The sequence below is a fragment of the Theobroma cacao genome, chromosome 9 (genome assembly GCF_000208745.1).
Source record: "Theobroma cacao cultivar B97-61/B2 chromosome 9, Criollo_cocoa_genome_V2, whole genome shotgun sequence".
NCBI lineage: Eukaryota > Viridiplantae > Streptophyta > Magnoliopsida > Malvales > Malvaceae > Theobroma > Theobroma cacao.
Window position 1 is genome coordinate 452,240 of NC_030858.1, and position 17,508 is coordinate 469,747.

The following is a 17,508-nucleotide window of genomic DNA, read 5'->3' on the forward strand; positions in this document are numbered from 1 at the left end:
GCAAAAGTCTATCCATTGTATTTATATATTAAAATAAAAACGAATCACTTAACAGATGAATTAGTGAAGTCAAGTATTTCGTGTGAAAATGTTCTTTACACTTCTAAAGATCTGGCACCATCAAATCAAGGCTAGCCCTTTCTTATGATTCCTTAATAAAAATCCTTACCTTTTAAAAAAAAAAAGTTGTCTCTTACAAATCTATTCATGGGAAAAGTTCAGGCTCAAGGCTGCATGCCCGACCTGCATGTAAAACAAAAGAGTAGTCATTCCAGAGAAGGTAGTAACTTTGTTTTTGACAAAAGGAAAGTTACTTTTATGGCATTTTGGATCCTCTCAAGGCCCTATAAAAACGTTCCTCTACGTGACCGTTTGAAGCATCAAAGAAGAGTTCTTACAGCCTTACCAGTGAGTTCTTGAGAACTACTCCTTTAGCTTTAGGTAAATGGCATTGCAAGTAAAGAAGACCCTCTTCCTGCTCATTGCGTTACTATTATTTAGTTTGACATCGGCTCAAAATTCTGGGATAGCAACTTACTACACCCCTCCCTACATGCGTAAGCTTTCGGCAACATTCTTTCTTAGTTTTTGATTCTAACTAAGATGTTCGGAATCTTATATCTAATGAAGGGTTTTCTTTCTGTTTTATTGTTCTTGTTGGAGCAGCGTCTGCTTGTTATGGATTTGAGGATCAAGGGGTAATGATCGCAGCAGCAAGTGAAGCAATATGGAACAATGGGGCAGCTTGTGGCCAACTCTACCAGGTGAATTGCCTTAGTGGGACAAATGCAGGCACCCCAATGCCGTGTCAGGGGCGTGGAGTGGTGGTGGTGAAGATTGTAGACCGTTGTCCCGCCGGGTGCAGGGGTACAATTGACCTGTCACAAGAAGCATTCGCCCTAATTGCCGATCCTAATTCTGGAGTTATAAACATCTCTTACCAACAGTAAGCGCCATTAGTGTTACATTAAAATTAGCTGCTGTCAGTGCACTTAATCTACAGTTCCTTGACGCTTCAGTCTTCACTACTGCTATATTCGTTTTGATATGAACATATTGATGGAATGTGTTTGTACAGGGTTTAAAAGACGAGGTCCTGACACGTAGTGTTAAAAAGATGGGCACAGCGATGTGGAATGATAATTTTCTACGCTTTACCTGTTGTTTCGTTTAGTGCTTTTGTATAATTTTGTACTATCTAATAGTTTATTTCGTTGATTTGGCATTTTTGTACTTGTCTCGATCAATAAACATGTAAGTGGATTCAAGATTTTGTACCAGAAAGGAAATTAAAAGAAACAAATATCGCTGTTGCTGATTTGACTCCTGCATTTCTGATAAACACTGGTTGGAGGTCAATGGTTTGGGCCCCTTGCTTCAACCTGACGATCCAAATGAGAAAATTTGCTTCATTTAACCAGCCTAAATGATAAGTTTTTCTGTATCCATGCCCAACCTGTGGGTGGGGTTGGGCCCAAGGGACCTGTCTTTTACCTCTGTCCAGGGGAAAATGGCTACATGGTCAGGGGATTCAATCTGAAGTCACTCAATTCAACTTAACAAGGCATTTCAGGTTAAAAAACCAACAGATGCTTCTATTTCTGTCATGGAACATTAAGAAAACAAGAAAAAGGCATAAAGCTTCATACATTGGGTTTAAGCTTCAGGCATAAAGCCAGTAGTCTGTCAGATCCTTTGTATATGGATACATACACCATGTTCAGGTTCCACAAGCATCCTAAAAGCAGGAGAATGTCGATAACTTGGAGATAGAGAGAAACTAACCCTGGAAACAATGAGGGATAGAAGAACCTTCAATTGAACCATGGCAAAGTTTTTCCCCAAGCACAGGCGAGTACCTAAACCAAATGGGATATAGCCTTGCGGGGATTTGCAAGCTTTGGAGACACCATTGATGAACCTCTCAGGCTTGAACTCATTGGCATCCGGTCCCCATAGGTCAGGATCCCGGTGCAAAGTTGGAATCAGAGTCCAAATAAATACACCTTTCGGGACCAAAATGTTTCCAATTCGAGTCTCTTTGAGCGCCTCCCTAGACACGAATGCTGCTGGGGGGTAAAGACGCATGGTTTCTTGAATCACCATAGTCACCTGCAAGGAATTAAAACACATGGTTTACCAACTTATATGTGGTAATGAAAACTTTTAGGGAATCAAAGGAATATTGCAGAGCATGCGTGTACCGTTTTCAATCGAGAAATCGAGTCTGCATCAGGCAGGCCATTCTTGCAAACTTGAGCCACCTCTGCTTGAATACGAGATTGCCACCCTGGATGCAGAGCCAGTAGCATCAAACACCAGGAGGCAGTGATGGCAGTTGTCTCATGGCCAGCGAAGTATATGTTCTTGCAATTATCAACTATGAACTGCTGAGAGGAAGCCTTGCCTACATAGGCATCATTGACAGCGCCCTCTAATATTAGCTGCATCAAATCTTTTTGACACGAAGATTTGTCTACACATTCCTGCTGGCGTCCTTCGACTGTCTCCCAAATCAACAATTCTACTTCTCTTTCCAATGTGCTGATCTTCTTCTTGGTGGAAAGAAATCTGCCAATCCATTATTAGTACAATGCGAATTGAAAACACTAGTACAATGCCGATCATGAGGTGTGAAATATATATATTGGGATATTGTACCTTGAATTATTGAGCCCAAAGACAATGCCTGGCTTGTTAATTATGGTGGTTTGAAGAGTCCTAAGCTTGGCGAAAATCTCTTTGCCTTTAGCATAAGAGCTCCCAAAACATGCCCTGGCAATGACATCGGCTGAAACGCTCCTTAAATCCCCATCCACATTGATTTCCGCCCGCAAACCGCCTTCTGCTTCAATGATTGTTTCCCATTTTTTCAGCAATGGCTCTGTTGATTCTACCATAAGCCCCACCATGCCCTGACAGATATACCAAATGGTCCCAACTTACAACGTTTCTACGCCAGATAAACATAAAATATTTATGAACGGCTTGCGAAATATTACCTTAACCTTGTCCATGAAGAACTCTGGGGCAATGATCTTCCTTTGATGGGCCCATAAATGGCCATTGGCTCTTATGACACCATTGCCGAGCATGGGTCGAAGAGCCTTGGTCATGTAAGAAGCCTTGCCCAAATGCAAAGTATTCAACTGGTTCATTTCCTTCACCAGCTCAAGGTCATTCACGTACAAATGTTGCCTAAGCCCCGTCGAATATGTGTATATTTGACCTGCATCAATTTCAACTGGGGTTAATATTAATTTTGTAAATAACTAATATATGCAAAAAGATTCATTGGTTGAATCAAACTTGGAATTGGGTTTTCAATTTTTAATTTTGATAGTAATATAGTAATAAATCGTCATGGTTAAATCAGAAAAGAAATTCAAACTCGACCTAATCTATAAAATATTTTCTAAAAAACCTTTACTCTTATTTTTAATTTAACTTCTTCTTAATTTACTAGTAAAATAATGTATCATGTGTAGATGTTGTTATCACTTGCACACTATACAATAATAAAATAACGACCGAGGGTAGCTACTTGTTTTGGTGTTGGCATCTTTGATGTGGGAATATGCTGCTATATGCCAAAAATTATAAAATAAAGTTAAATAATTAATAATTAGCAGTAAAAATATTAATTAATAAATGAAGAATTATTAAGAGGGGTTCTAGTGTATTTTAGCACACAATCATTGTTTTTTTTTTTCAGATTAAATATTATTTTGAGTCATTGTCATCAGGCTTACACTTATATTGATGTAGTATAATAATATTCATTTTAAATCCAAAAGAAAAGTCTATAAGATAGTTTATTTTAATCAAGTCTAAACAAATAACCAAAGCCAGATAATTTCATCTAAATTTTCGTTGTTTTTTTTATTTTTTTCTCTTTAATCTTTACGAGATTAAAATAAAATTTTTGATTGTGATATATTTTATATTAAAATTTTAATTTTTTTTATAATATATGTGTTTTTAATATATGTATATATATAAAAAAGAAAAAGACATCATTTTGGGACATTTTGAAAATGAAAGATGAACAAAGAAAAAGAGATGAAGAAAGAATATAAATATTTTAATTTATGTTTTTCAATAATTTGTTTATAATTTTTTTTTGTATTGAATTTGTTTGTGTTTAATACACACTGTAATTCTCAATCTGGAAGAAAAAACAAGAAGATAGCTTTCAGAATCAAGAAAACATAACAAGCTACCTATATGTTAAGAAATTGTTTGCTTTCACTTTAAAATCTCTTTCCGAATATTACAAAAGGGAAGAGAAGGAAGAAAACAAAAATGGAAGACGTCTTTGTTTTGAGCCAACATTGTACATTTGGCACTTAGAAATGGACTGTCATGCGAGACATTTCGTAAGAATGCAAAAAGTTTCAAACATTTTCCGGGAAAAATGACCCCTTTCTGTCAGTTTCAACAGAAAGTTGTCTTCCTTGACTGAGATTTTGACCTTTGTTTATCTTTCTGTATGATCAAAACACACGGATATGTATGAATTTGTTGAGGAAATGATCAAATACATGGCTCTTACCGTATTCCTTTCTCCAATGATCAAGATACGGGAAGAGGGTGGAAGTGTAGTCATGGCCAACAATTTCACTGTGACTCCGAGTCTTCTTTGCCTGCAACTGGATTTGCTGCATCTCGGCTACATTCCCGTAGAGAAAAGAAGGAGGAGGCCCTCTGATGCCTTGCATGCAGAGCTTCCTTCTCAGCCTTCGAGACTTGAGCCAGCTCTTGCAGTACTGATGAAAGACGTAGCAAACGACTCCTGCGAGGGCTAGCGAAGAAAGGGTTCTGAAGAGGAGAAGGAATTCCATTTCTTGAGTTTAATTTCTCAAGTACTGGAGGTGGCGGTGGTACTAGCCAAAACTTTTTTGTATTTGTGTATGAATATGTCTATCGCTAGCTTATTTTTTTTATAGGATGGGGGAGATCCAGGTGACATTAATGCGAAGTAGATTAGCGTTAAGCAAGTAGACATTAACCTACAAACAGATAGGGACCGGTGGACCAGCATGATGTGAAGTATACATGTACATGATGCTCCTCAATTCTTCTATAACATCCAATGAAAAATGATTGGAGGCCAACAGGGCCAGGAGAGGTCACCTTTGAACTTGACAAGCTGTTTATCGGAGGGAAGAACATATAGAGGTAAATTCAATGGACGGAGTAGAGAAAACAAATTAAGGTATATATATATTACGTGTAATAAAGTCCTGATTTTACTCATTTTTTGGATTTTTGTCTCGAATAGGACATTAACCACCTCCTATCATTATTTAAATAATTTTTTTTTTCATTTTTCAAAAAAATTTAATATATATATATATATATTAATGGTATAAAGAGGAATATAAGTGATTAAACCTAATTATAAAATGAACAAGTATTTTGCAAGCAAAGTTAATGGATTGATATTTCCCAACAATATTTAACTCACTGTGGACGATAATTTTATAATTTTCTTTAGAGAAAATTTTCAAAAAAAAAATTCTTTAGAGTTATTTGGGGTTGACTTTTGTATGTCTTGAACAAACGCACATGCATACTTTGAAAACTAAAGATGATAAAAATATTTAGGCTTCAATCTCTAAGCTAAGTACTGTAAGAAGACCTTGAGAAGTGGTTATCAAAAGAAAAATAATAATAATAATATATATAGCTAGCTGTAGCAATCCATGCTTGCAATCCTGTAAAGTTGAAGTTGATGTAGGCAAGGACTGGTCGAGCAAATTAGGTTAATATCATTTCATTTGGGTTAGAAAGTAAGAAAGAAATGGATTAGTCGTCGACAAATATAATCTTACAATAAACAAATCTGACCCTTTGGTCAAGTGGCAAATCTGACTCGACATTTCTGGTTCCATCCCTTTGTAGCTTACCATGCAACGAAAGACCAGGTCGCATATACGCATAAACCCCCCACTTTCACTTCGTAAACCTCATAAAGCCTGCTTTAGCGGCCGACCGTATGGAAAGTTTGATCTCAAAATCTTGGAACCAGGCCTTGGGTGATCATTTCATTGTAAAGAAAAGGGAATATCCTTCTTAATCACCACCATTTTCAGGCATTTTAGCTATGTATAATCGGCCTGTGCATTGTACATAACTATCTAGAATATAAAAATACCAAAGCTTTCAGAGATTAATGCTCTCAGACCTTAAGTATAAATACATGGCATTCCTTCCCATTTGATCACCACTCAAACTCACAGGAAAAGCTAGCTTCTTTTTGCTTTGTTATAAAGAAGATATACACTGCATGCCTGCCAAAGACGATATGGCATTGCCCTATTTCCGCATCCTTTCCATTACCCTCGTTGTTGTTGCTTCCTGCTTAAGTCACCTCCCTTTACTGTCAAATGCTCAAGAAGCTGGCACTGCGACCTACTACACCCCTCCCTATACACGTAAAACATCTCAAATTAAAACAAAAGTAGCCTCATTTTTTGCATTATAATTTATCTTGTGAGTTGTTTTCTTTCTTTCTTTCTTTCTTCTGCAGCTTCTGCTTGCTACGGTTACGAGGAGCAGGGAACCATGATTGCAGCAGCAAGTGATGAAATTTGGAACGACGGCGGCGCATGTGGGCAAATGTATCAGGTCACTTGTGTTAGCGGAACAAACGAAGGGACCCCGTATCCTTGCTGGGGAAGTGGGACGGTGGAGATTAAGATCGTGGACCATTGCCCCGCCAGGTGTAGAGGAACCATTGACTTGTCACAAGAGGCATTTGCCTCCATTGCTGATCCTGATTCTGGTGTTATAAACATCTCTTATCAACAGTACGTACCATATATTATACATATTATTAGATCCATCCATCTCCTAATAAAAAAAAAAAAGGACATATATTTAAAAACAAAAAGAGTAATTGTTGATTTGAATTTTGCAGGGTTTGAAGGATGACTCGAGAGTACATTCATTTATTATGGGTGCACCAATTCGGAATAAAATAATTCTAGCAATCACAATTTTGTTCCCCATTTCAATGTTGGTTTTGGATCCACTAATATTGCAAGTGGGCAAATAAAATTACTAAAGAATAAATAGTATTACACAAATATTTTTTTTCTCCCCACTCATTAGTAACCTTGTTGTGGAAGCATGATTTCTTTTCATGGGAATTATATGAGAATGATGAATAAGATCTTTGGTTCCTGAAACTTGAAAGAAAGCGCTATTTGTCGCCCAATTATGTAATTCAAGCATGCAAAAACCCAAAGTGGTGGGCACCCATCAAATCATGGTAAAAGTTGAATATGATGGAACCCAATAATTACTCATACGAAATGAAAACCTTATTGTGGTAACGTAAAATCTTAGGTTAAAAATTTTAATAAGAAGAAAGATATGTCATAATTAAAGTTCATATTTGATACATGTTTAATGTATAATATTTAAATGTTATTATTTATTAATAAATAAATATATATATATATATTTGCGCATTTAACATCATGTATTAATGTGTATAGAAACTATACATTAGGGGCCTGGATTAGGGACCTTCTTCCATTGCAGTTGGTGGTTGTGTCGTGGGCCGATGGTTTCCAATGGCTATTGTATGGATGAAGTTTGCATGCATATATGGTGCATGGTCCCTCTTTTAGAAAGTTAGGAATGAAAGTAGAGTAGGACTAATTAATGAAAGAAAAGGAGGGGAATGAGCTGTTTCCATAGCAGAACAAGAGGGCTGCAAAATTAAATGCCTTGTTAGCACTTTCTTTGTTTATAGGTGGGAGGGTGAGAGTTGATCATTCCCCTTTTTATCTTATTAGATAAGGATGAGTATATAAAATCAAAATAATCCTTCAAAATTGATTGACTTCTCTTCATTTCAATAGATATGCTTTCAGTTTTGATCTTAGTCCATTAAAAGGGATAATCTATTTAACTATCTCAATCCATTTTCAGTATTCAAAATTTATAATCGAATTCATTGAAAAATTAAAAAAATAATAATATATTTTTTAAGATAAATTATATATTATTAATGTTTTTAAAATATACTTTATTCAAATCAAAATAATCGATTGAATTGATTAAAATAAATTAGTATAAGTTATTTTCAAGTTTTTATTATAATTTGATATCGTTCAAGATAAGTTGGTTACGGTTATTTTCGAGTCTTTATTATAATTTGGCTGATTATTTTTTATAAGATTTTGATTATTTCGATTTTTAAAATTTCAAGTTTATTTATTTAAGAAAAAAATGAAAAAGATTTGGGTCAAGTCATTGGGCATTGGGCCTGTTCTTTGATCAGCCACCAAAAGGCCACAATGGACCATATGCTATTCCTTGATGGGCTTTTTTATTCATGGCTCGATAATAAGAATTAGGGAAGTTGGTTTCGTTTTGGTACTAAATCTGGAATAAAGACTGTCAAGCAAGGGCAGTATTGGAATATTAAGCACCAACCGACTAATTTCGCCGGTTTTAAAACTTGTTGGTATATAAAAAAAATCAAAAGCCCTAATTCCCCCAAAAAACAGAAGGCGGAAGCAGCTGCTACGGCCTCTCCTCTTTCCTCCTCTGCGTAACGCACCAGGTTCAGATCTCTCTGTCTTTCATTTTTTTAATTAATTTTGATTTAATTTCTTTTGTTCTTTACTTTATTGCAACATTTAAAAAAAAATTTGTTTGGTTGTTGTGTTTGGTGTTGAACTGAAATTTGAATAACGTACGAATTGTTTGATAGGTTTTCTTTTGAATCCCAAAAAAAAATGTCTCGCGTGTACGTGGGTAACCTTGACCCACGAGTCTCGGAGCGAGATCTTGAAGACGAGTTTCGTTGCTTTGGAGTTATTCGAAGGTAGAAGATCGTCGTACTTTACATTTTTATTTTTTTTTGTTTCGTGTTCCTTTGAACTGCTACATGTTACACTATAATTGTCTGTAATTTGAGCACCTTTAAAGTTTTGATTTTGTTGTCTTAATTCCTTCGAATGCTGTGTTTTGATTTGCTAAATGTTTCTCTTTTATCTTTTTTGTAGTGTATGGGTTGCTCGTAGGCCACCGGGTTATGCTTTTATTGACTTTGATGATCACAGAGATGCTGAGGATGCAATCCGTGAAGTAGATGGTATTCAGACCTGATCCTCTTATATCACATAATGGCACTAGTTGCATCTTCATGTTCTGTATGGTTAGTTGTGATTCCTTTCTGGTTGGATGGGACGATGCTAGCCTTTCTTGTTAAAAAAAAAATGGATAATGCCCTGATTAGGAGCTACCACATAGTTATCGGGCTACTCTTTCTTTAGTAATAAGAAAGTATTATGATGGAAGTCATGATTTTGGGATGCCTCTGGTAGTCTCCTACTTCTGCAGAATCAGGTGAGCTCTATGAAGAATGTACTTCTGCAGTTCTACAGTTCCATGTTTATTTGTGGAGGAAGTGTGTACATGTTTGATCACAACTGAGCTGCTATTGTTGCCATATTTGCTAATAATATGGGTCATATTACAAGGGACCCTCACTCTTTTTAATTTACTTTATAGTTAGATTTATTGTCCATAACCATCTGTTTTTATGTTGTTTTTGACATTTTTCCAGTCTAGTTTTATATCTTAGCTCCATAGTATGTAAAACTTGTAGAGGGGTCATAGCCTTTACCTTTTTTGTTCATCTAACAGCAAGTTTCTGATTTCTTTTTCTTAATGGCATCTTTAATGAGCATGAGCTTATCATTTGAGATTCGCACTATACACCGTGCCTTAGAAGTCGTGGATTTTGATCAGGCAAGAATGGCTGGAGAGTTGAGCTTTCTCATAATTCTAGAGGCAGAGGTGGACGCGGAGGTGGAGGTGGTCGTGGACGCTCTGGTGGTTCGGATTTGAAGTGCTATGAGTGTGGTGAGCCTGGTCATTTTGCTCGAGAATGCCGTATGCGTGGTGGTTCGGGAAGACGTCGCAGTCGCAGCCCTAGATATCGCAGGAGCCCAAGCTATGGACGCAGGTAAGGCCTTCAAACCAAACATTGTCTTATCTTTATGATTAAATGAAGTCTTAATTTGGTTGAATGACACTTACCATTTTGAAGCAGAAGTTACAGTCCTCGTGGACGATCCCCAAGACGTCGTAGTGTCTCTCCTCGTGCGCGTAGCTACAGCAGGTCTCCACCATACCGTGGTCGTGAGGAATTGCCATATGCTAATGGGTGAAGCTCCTTGAACTTTATACTAGTAGCTGTAAATGCTTTCTTGTTGTAATTTTTTTCACCAATAAGTAAGGAAGTGCATCGAGCTGATTAGGATTTTGTCACCTGTACTACACATTTTGACCATGCTCAGAGCTATGTTCATCTTATTTTTTTTTTTTTCCTTTTATGTCACATGGTTTTGCATTATGATATATGAGTGTGAAATATTGGTACTGAATTTGGTGCAGAAATGGTGTAAGGGAACGCCGTCGAAGCAGGAGCTAAGTAGCACAAGGATGTAACTTTTATGTGAGGAGACTGGGATTAAGTGTGTTTATTGTGTTTGGACTTCAGTGCAACTATTTTAAATTGGCCCTCAGCCTCTTGGATTTGGATAAGTTTCTTTTAGTTTTTCTTTATTCTATGATGGTTTTCTTTGCTTTACTTATGCTTGATAGTCCTTTTTTCTATGTAGGAAAAAAGTTGCTTTAGATGGCCTTTATAAATTTATTGAGAAATCATTCTGGAAGTCTGCTAAAAAATTCATGCTTTTCTTTTTGTGTTGAGGTGTCTTCTGGGTCTGCCTCATTGGTTTTCTGCTTCTACACTCCCCTGGGATTTACTTCTTTGCTGCCCGGCTATGGGATCTTCAATTCTCGATGATTGTGGGTCCCATTTGGCATCATCTCTAGTTGCTACTGTTTGAATGAATCTCTCCAGCTGTGATGCACATACTCTAGTGGCATTTCTTTACTTTATCTTAAAAGGAATGAGGAGCTGCGTCAAATGCTTCTGGCAGGTACTTATATCTGTTCTACAGAAGTTGATGTTTTAGGGTCCTTACATGAGTGGGATTGGTAATTCACAGATATAATTTCTTTGCAAACTTTTGAAAATGACAACAAAAAAGATGTAGAAGGATGCAAGGATATTTTACTTACTGTTTTTATAACATGTTTTTGGTCATTCAGCTGACAAGCAAGAATAAATTTGGAGTCTTCTACTTCTATTGGGTTGGAAAGTTGGGGAGCCGAACTTGCTTTTCTTCCTAGTGTCTTCATCTAGATCCAGATGATAATACATGATAAAAAAAGAGTGTTTGCTTTTTTTTTTTTAATTTACTATTTGAAGTGAGTCTTCTGTCAACATTTTTTGGGGGCTACATGAAATGGGGTTTTCTGGGATGGTTGGCTTTTAGCTGCAGAACTTGATGATCTCTGAGCATGTCCCCGCAAGTTAATTATGATTCGTCCACCCAGCTATATATTGGGGTCTCTTCATAGGCTGCAAAACAAGTATAGGTGAAGTGACAATGCCTGTTCTCTTTGGTCTCTACTGGAGGATGGTAAACCTATCAAAATTTGGTGGTTGTGTTTGTGTTTTAACAGCACGGAGCTTATCTCTCTCCACATGTTTATGGTCATTGCTTAGGAATGTTAATCTTCATTGCGCCCCTTTGAATCTCTTTGCTACAAGTGAGATGGTTACGCAGCTGGACCTCATCATGGTTTTGGCCCTGTGGAATATATTAGACTCTGAAACAAGAGCAGGGATAAAGTTTTTCATATTAGGTTTCATAGGGTTCAATCATTTCAGATTGGGAATTCTTCTACTTTGAAAAGTGTCTAGATGAATTCATTATATTTTTCTGAAACAATTTTTTTTGGTATGAATATGGTCAAATGAGGGTCACACTTTTGTTTGTTTTCATTGAATCAATTTTTACCAAGTTTCCCATACATGAGTGGCAAGATGATTGCAATATGCCCTTATTCAACTGAGGGTCACCTTCAAATTTACTCTCCTGTTGAATTCTTCTCCCAAGGTTTAGATCATGTTATTGGTGGCTTTGTCAGCCTCCACTTGGTTATTGATATTGAAACTTTTTAAAGTCCAGCAAAGACTTTTTCTCCCATTTTAAATGAGGGTGGGCCGGCCTGTTAACATGATTTGTCATTAAAGGCAAGGGGTAGTTGTAGCCTAATTAAAGCACATTCCATTCCAAATTGGCATTTTTTCCAGGCTTACCCCACAAAAGCGGATGCAAAATATCTTCCTTTTCAACTTAAATCCAATTGCGTGTGTCTGTACTGTATGTTAAAGCAAGACAAGTTAAAGAGGTTGTCATTCAATCTACATATGATTATGGTTCACTTGTTTTTGGGACCAAAAGAAATAGGGCAATGCCAAGTAGTTGAATCTGCTTTTTCCCTAATTCAATCAAAATATTACTTAGGATCTATCAAAATATTATATTTGGTTTTTTACTGTGATATGATATTATAATAATATAAAGAATTATAAAAGTTAAACGAGTTTGAATGGAATATTTTGAGATGGAGTTAATTAATTACAATCATAAATTAGGTTAAATCAATGAAAATGTTAGATGAAGTCTTGAATCGTACGTAACTTTGATTACGCTAGATAATGAGAAGAATTGAAAGTGAAATTATGACCCTGTGGAAACCGACGTGGCAAGAACTGGTTGGGTCGTGGGCCCCAAAACAAACTGTTCCAAACTGCCAATAACGAATCGTGCCTGCCTGCCTCCGAAGGCTAAAATAAGAGACTCAGAGGCAGAGCAGCATGTCTAATTGTCTGACTCGGGATCATGACTCACCATTTCACGCAACACAAGTTTGACGAGCAACTAACTTTCATTTAACGGCAAAGTGTTTTTTGTTTTAATTGGTCCTAGGAAAAAGGAAATTCAAAAGGGGGAACTCCGCCAAATCTGCTAAAAGTATCTTCCTTTCTTGGTTGCCGCCTCCAAAGTCATGGCTCTCACGTCCTTTCATACTGAACCCCTTCTTCCAAAAGTTCATAATTTGTTAAAAAAACAGTAAACTCACTGCCATGTGAGCTGTTTTTTCGATTATTTTATGGATATATATATATATTATTTCTTTCGTTGCTTATTAGAGGGAAGTCAAAGCACATAAAGCCAACAAATAGTGCAGAATTCATCCTTTCCTCCCCACCCCAGTTTGATCCTGCATCCTTCCTTCTGATCTCTTCTCCTTCTGCCCCCCCAAATCTTGCATCTAATTACGTCAAGATTCTTCCTCTTTTTGCAGTGAAAAAGAGCTTTTTTGTTGGTATTTTACTATGTTGGTCGATATGACAAAAAGTAAGAAAGGTTTTCTTAAAGATGGTATTTTCAGATAATATCTGTTGCAGTAGAGCTGCAGCCATTTCTCTGCCAATGGTTGTTTTCACTTTACGTATGTGAGTAAGAATTACAAGGATGGAGTCCAGAAAAGAGAAACTAGTGAGGTAATCTCTGCCACATCCTCTGTTTTTCATTTCCCAATTTCTTTCTTCTTGAAATTTCGTTGATAGGGCCTTTCTTGAATTCTCAGGTTCAACAACAATGGCAGTACACATCTAGAGAAGCCACTGCCAGTGTTCAAAGCAACAGCTCCTTTGTTGAAAACTGAAGGAGGTCTTAGTGATAGAGATAGTGGTAGCAGAATTCCCAAATTTGGAAAGTTTAAGGTTTTTCCAGAGGATCATGAGCCACGGAGGGAGAGAATTCTGGATCCTGGTAGCGAAATTTTTTTGCAATGGAACAGGATTTTCCTCTTCTGGTGCTTAGTAGCTCTATTCGTTGATCCTTTGTTTTTCTACCTGCCTTCAGTAATAAACAAAGACAAATCATCTTGTATCGATACTGATTTAAATTTAGGAATTATTGTGACATGTTTTCGGACACTTGCTGATGCATTTTACGTGTTGCATATAATCATCAAGTTCCGGACAGCTTATGTGTCGCCTATCTCCAGAGTATTTGGGAGGGGTGAACTTGTCACCGACCCAGATATGATTGCCAGGCGGTATTTGAGATCAGATTTTTTCATAGATCTAGTGGCTGCTCTCCCTCTTCCTCAGGTACTTCTACAGTATGTTTCTCCATCAATGGTTTACAACGTTGGATTTATGTTCAATTAAACCAAATGGTTTAAATTGGAGGCCTTCGATGTCGGAATGGTCTGTTTGTTTATAAATAGAATTCAAAGATTAAAGTACAGTTCATGGAAAGTAGCTGAAATTGATGTAAATGTTGCAAGCAAAACAGCTGAAATTTGATAAGGTTATATGTTTCTTTCACAAGGTTCAATGTTTACTCTTGAAGTTTGATAAGATTAACATCAGTTTATTCCTTTTCTTGTTTTGCAGATTGTGATATGGTTCATTATACCAGCAATCAGAAGCACCAATGCTGATTATACTAATAATGCACTTGTGCTGATTGTTCTGCTCCAGTATGTTCCTCGATTGTATCTGATCTTCCCTTTAAGCTCTCAGATTATCAAAGCCACAGGAGTCGTCACAAAGACTGCTTGGGCGGGGGCTGCATATAATCTCCTACTTTACATGTTAGCTAGCCATGTATGTAATCGTTTCTTACTCGAATTTCATCTCTTATCAGTCAAGTGTCTATCATTGTTCCCATTTTTTATTGTATCCTTCCAACTTTATGGAGTATGCATACAATGATATGGCTTCTCTTCTTGTAGGTATTAGGGGCATCCTGGTATCTATTGTCAATTGAACGACATGCAACATGTTGGAAATCTGAATGCAGAAATGAGACTAGCCCTCTGCGATGCAATCCTCATTACCTTGATTGTGCCACGTTGAATGATGGCCGTCGCCAGATATGGGAAAGCAGTACTCTTGTGTATAGTAATTGTGATCCTAGCAATAATATCAGTTTCGACTATGGGATTTTTCAAAATGCTTTGACAAAGAAAGTATTCTCCTCAGGCTTCCTTCAGAAGTATTTCTATTGTCTGTGGTGGGGTTTGCAGAATTTAAGGTATGCCTCAAGAACATGATGTACAACAGACTACCTTTATTTCTGTTCTAAAGGTTTGTATAATATTTAGTTGGATTTATCCCTGATAGTTATAGGTTCCATTTTTCTCCATGGAACAGTTATATTTCCTGCTTTGCTTGGATGACAAATAAAAACAATTACGCTGTCCACATACTTTATTTTATGGAAAATTTTGATGTATAACTCTGCTTTCTGAATTTTCAGCTCTTATGGACAGACATTGAATACAAGCACATTTGTATGGGAAACCTTGTTTGCCATACTGATTGCCATCTTGGGTCTGGTTCTGTTTGCCCATTTAATTGGAAATATGCAGGTATTGCGGAACCCCTGCATACAATTGTTACTGCTTTTGACATTGGATCAATATATTCAGTGTTAGGATTCAATTACCACACATATTCTTCTATTGATGTCTGTTTTCTTAGTGGATTGAACCTATGGTTTTTCTCCCTTTAGACCTATGAATTTGTGTTTAAAAGTTGTTTTTCATAGGATTAATATGAGTTCCCTCTGGTTAGCTTATTTTCATGTTTCATGATGTTCTTACCTGTTTTAAACTTTAGCAGAAACAGTGTGCTCTCAATGGCAATAAGGATGCTCAACTACTAATAATTTGTTTTTTTTTTTTTTGGCTCAGCCAAAAGTATAGTTGTTTACATATAAATCACTGAAAATACAGTGTTGAGGTAGCATTGAAGCTATCCTGAAAAGTATAACACCTGGATACACCTTGTGACATCTTTGTAACACGTTCATTACATCTTATAACTTGCTTAGGTGCTGATCATACATTTATTACATCTTTGTAGCACAGCTCTGTTCAGGCTTTCGAATTTTTGAACTGAAATCTATCTGATGTAACAAATGGCATCAGATAAGAAATAGTAGCAAGGATTTACAACTTTTTGTAACTTGCTTAGGCCTTGATTATATACTCATTTTACATCTGTATGACACAGCTATCATGCTTTCAAATTTCTAAACTGAAATCTCTCTGATGTGATGAATAGTATCAGAAAACGAATAGCAATATGGATATTCCAACTTCTTACAAGGCCTTGATCATATAACCAATAACTATGTTGCTATGGCGTGCAGACCTACCTACAATCCATCACTGTGAGACTGGAGGAATGGAGGCTCAAACGACGAGACACTGAGGAGTGGATGAGACATCGCCAACTCCCTCAAGATCTGCGAGAACGTGTTCAGCGCTTTGTTCAGTACAAGTGGCTTGCAACTCGAGGTGTGGATGAAGAATCAATCTTACGTGCCTTACCTCCAGATCTTCGTCGAGATATCCAATGCCATCTATGCTTGGACCTTGTCCGGCGTGTAAGTTCTTCATGCTAATTTCATTTAGATTTAGTCCTAAACGTCTGACTGCTTCCAATGAAATTTCTTTACCATTGACTTTATTGCAATTTCAGGTACCCTTTTTCTCACAAATGGATGATCAGCTACTAGATGCCATATGCGAGCGCGTAGTATCCTCCTTAAGTACTCAAGGAACCTACATAGTTAGGGAAGGTGACCCAGTCACAGAGATGCTTTTTATTATCAGAGGGAGGCTAGAGAGTTCAACTACAAATGGAGGCCGGACAGGTTTCTTCAATTCAATTAATCTGAGACCAGGTGACTTTTGTGGTGAGGAGCTACTTTCATGGGCACTGCTTCCAAAATCTTCGCTGAACTTGCCTTCCTCCACTAGGACAGTAAGAGCCCTTGTTGAAGTGGAGGCCTTTGCATTAAGAGCAGAAGATCTCAAATTTGTGGCCAATCAGTTTCGACGTCTGCACAGCAAGAAGCTACAACACACCTTTCGTTATCATTCTTACCATTGGAGGACATGGGGTGCCTGCTTCATTCAAGTGGCTTGGCGTCGACACAAGAAGAGAATGATGGCCAGGAACCTCAGCGCGATGGAGTCCTTGTCATATCCTCCTGACGAGCAAGCTGCTTATGAAACAGAACAAGAGGAAGAACACACTCTTGCACCTTCGAATTCTTCCCAAGTAATACAGAATTTAGGTGTCACGATACTAGCTTCAAGGTTTGCAGCAAACACACGGCGAGGAGCTCAGAAGATGAAGGATGTTGAAATGCCCAAGTTGCAAAAGCCTGAAGAGCCAGACTTCTCAGAAGAGCCAGATGATGACTAGTTTCCCAACCCTTATCTGCAATGGTAGCTGAAAGGAAAATCCCCATTGGTCCGATGGAGGAAGAAACTGGTTGCTGTGAAGGACGATGGTTGTCTATAGTCACAGTAATACTTTTTCTAGCCTACACTCTTTAATTTTTTTGTAGCACGACTGTTCTAACTCTGTAAAGTAATATTCGAAGTTATGCATAGTTAATTCAATTGTCATAGTGCTATATTACCATCAGGAGTTGCAAACAGGGAAAGTTAATCTGATAAAATTTATAAATTAATAAGGTTATTTTTACTCGACTTTTTTGTGTCCGGCCAAACTTTTTAAAA

At 37.2% G+C, this 17,508-nt stretch overlaps 5 protein-coding genes across 7 annotated transcripts; 4 read left to right on the forward strand and 1 right to left on the reverse strand.

The window, feature by feature from the left end:
• On the forward strand, nucleotides 89-1,211 carry LOC18587641 (EG45-like domain containing protein). The gene is made up of 2 exons (XM_018128465.1): nucleotides 89-557; nucleotides 667-1,211. The coding sequence occupies exons 1-2, from the start codon at nucleotides 446-448 to the stop codon at nucleotides 948-950; spliced, it is 396 nt and encodes a 131-aa protein (XP_017983954.1). The 5' UTR covers nucleotides 89-445; the 3' UTR covers nucleotides 951-1,211.
• Nucleotides 1,568-4,933, reverse strand: LOC18587642 (cytochrome P450 714A1). The gene is made up of 5 exons (XM_007011559.2): nucleotides 4,556-4,933; nucleotides 3,003-3,229; nucleotides 2,662-2,915; nucleotides 2,205-2,571; nucleotides 1,568-2,112 (listed from the first exon to the last, which is right to left on the reverse strand). The coding sequence occupies exons 1-5, from the start codon at nucleotides 4,842-4,844 to the stop codon at nucleotides 1,687-1,689; spliced, it is 1,563 nt and encodes a 520-aa protein (XP_007011621.2). The 5' UTR covers nucleotides 4,845-4,933; the 3' UTR covers nucleotides 1,568-1,686.
• Nucleotides 6,311-6,932, forward strand: LOC18587643 (EG45-like domain containing protein). Its single transcript, XM_018126758.1, has 3 exons — nucleotides 6,311-6,440; nucleotides 6,536-6,815; nucleotides 6,926-6,932. The coding sequence occupies exons 1-3, from the start codon at nucleotides 6,311-6,313 to the stop codon at nucleotides 6,930-6,932; spliced, it is 417 nt and encodes a 138-aa protein (XP_017982247.1).
• Nucleotides 8,478-11,875, forward strand: LOC18587644 (serine/arginine-rich splicing factor RSZ22). Of its 3 annotated transcripts, none has more exons than XM_018128163.1 (7): nucleotides 8,478-8,584; nucleotides 8,735-8,848; nucleotides 9,030-9,118; nucleotides 9,778-9,994; nucleotides 10,082-10,195; nucleotides 10,426-10,976; nucleotides 11,149-11,875. In XM_018128163.1, the coding sequence occupies exons 2-6, from the start codon at nucleotides 8,760-8,762 to the stop codon at nucleotides 10,460-10,462; spliced, it is 546 nt and encodes a 181-aa protein (XP_017983652.1). In that variant the 5' UTR covers nucleotides 8,478-8,584; nucleotides 8,735-8,759; the 3' UTR covers nucleotides 10,463-10,976; nucleotides 11,149-11,875. The 3 variants fall into 3 exon arrangements, with proteins under 3 accessions (XP_017983652.1, XP_007011624.1, XP_017983653.1); XM_007011562.2 differs by having other exon boundaries at nucleotides 11,376-11,875; XM_018128164.1 differs by having other exon boundaries at nucleotides 11,437-11,875.
• On the forward strand, nucleotides 12,777-17,394 carry LOC18587645 (probable cyclic nucleotide-gated ion channel 14). Its single transcript, XM_018128393.1, has 7 exons — nucleotides 12,777-13,456; nucleotides 13,543-14,071; nucleotides 14,360-14,572; nucleotides 14,701-15,002; nucleotides 15,228-15,339; nucleotides 16,125-16,361; nucleotides 16,457-17,394. The coding sequence occupies exons 1-7, from the start codon at nucleotides 13,428-13,430 to the stop codon at nucleotides 17,186-17,188; spliced, it is 2,154 nt and encodes a 717-aa protein (XP_017983882.1). The 5' UTR covers nucleotides 12,777-13,427; the 3' UTR covers nucleotides 17,189-17,394.

Coding starts and splice junctions, on each gene's coding strand:
- LOC18587644 (XM_018128163.1), top strand. CDS start 8,760: ATGTCTCGCGTGTACGTGGGTAACCTTGACCCACGAGTCTCGGAGCGA. Junction 9,119..9,777: donor TGCAATCCGTGAAGTAGATG/GTATTCAGACCT, acceptor GATTTTGATCAG/GCAAGAATGGCTGGAGAGTT. Junction 9,995..10,081: donor AGCCCAAGCTATGGACGCAG/GTAAGGCCTTCA, acceptor ATTTTGAAGCAG/AAGTTACAGTCCTCGTGGAC.
- LOC18587642 (XM_007011559.2), bottom strand. CDS start 4,844: ATGGAATTCCTTCTCCTCTTCAGAACCCTTTCTTCGCTAGCCCTCGCA. Junction 3,230..4,555: donor TCATTGGAGAAAGGAATACG/GTAAGAGCCATG, acceptor AAATTGATGCAG/GTCAAATATACACATATTCG. Junction 2,572..2,661: donor TTTGGGCTCAATAATTCAAG/GTACAATATCCC, acceptor ATGGATTGGCAG/ATTTCTTTCCACCAAGAAGA.
- LOC18587641 (XM_018128465.1), top strand. CDS start 446: ATGGCATTGCAAGTAAAGAAGACCCTCTTCCTGCTCATTGCGTTACTA. Junction 558..666: donor CTACACCCCTCCCTACATGC/GTAAGCTTTCGG, acceptor TTGTTGGAGCAG/CGTCTGCTTGTTATGGATTT.
- LOC18587645 (XM_018128393.1), top strand. CDS start 13,428: ATGGAGTCCAGAAAAGAGAAACTAGTGAG. Junction 14,072..14,359: donor CTGCTCTCCCTCTTCCTCAG/GTACTTCTACAG, acceptor CTTGTTTTGCAG/ATTGTGATATGGTTCATTAT. Junction 15,340..16,124: donor ATTTAATTGGAAATATGCAG/GTATTGCGGAAC, acceptor TATGGCGTGCAG/ACCTACCTACAATCCATCAC.
- LOC18587643 (XM_018126758.1), top strand. CDS start 6,311: ATGGCATTGCCCTATTTCCGCATCCTTTCCATTACCCTCGTTGTTGTT. Junction 6,441..6,535: donor CTACACCCCTCCCTATACAC/GTAAAACATCTC, acceptor TTTCTTCTGCAG/CTTCTGCTTGCTACGGTTAC.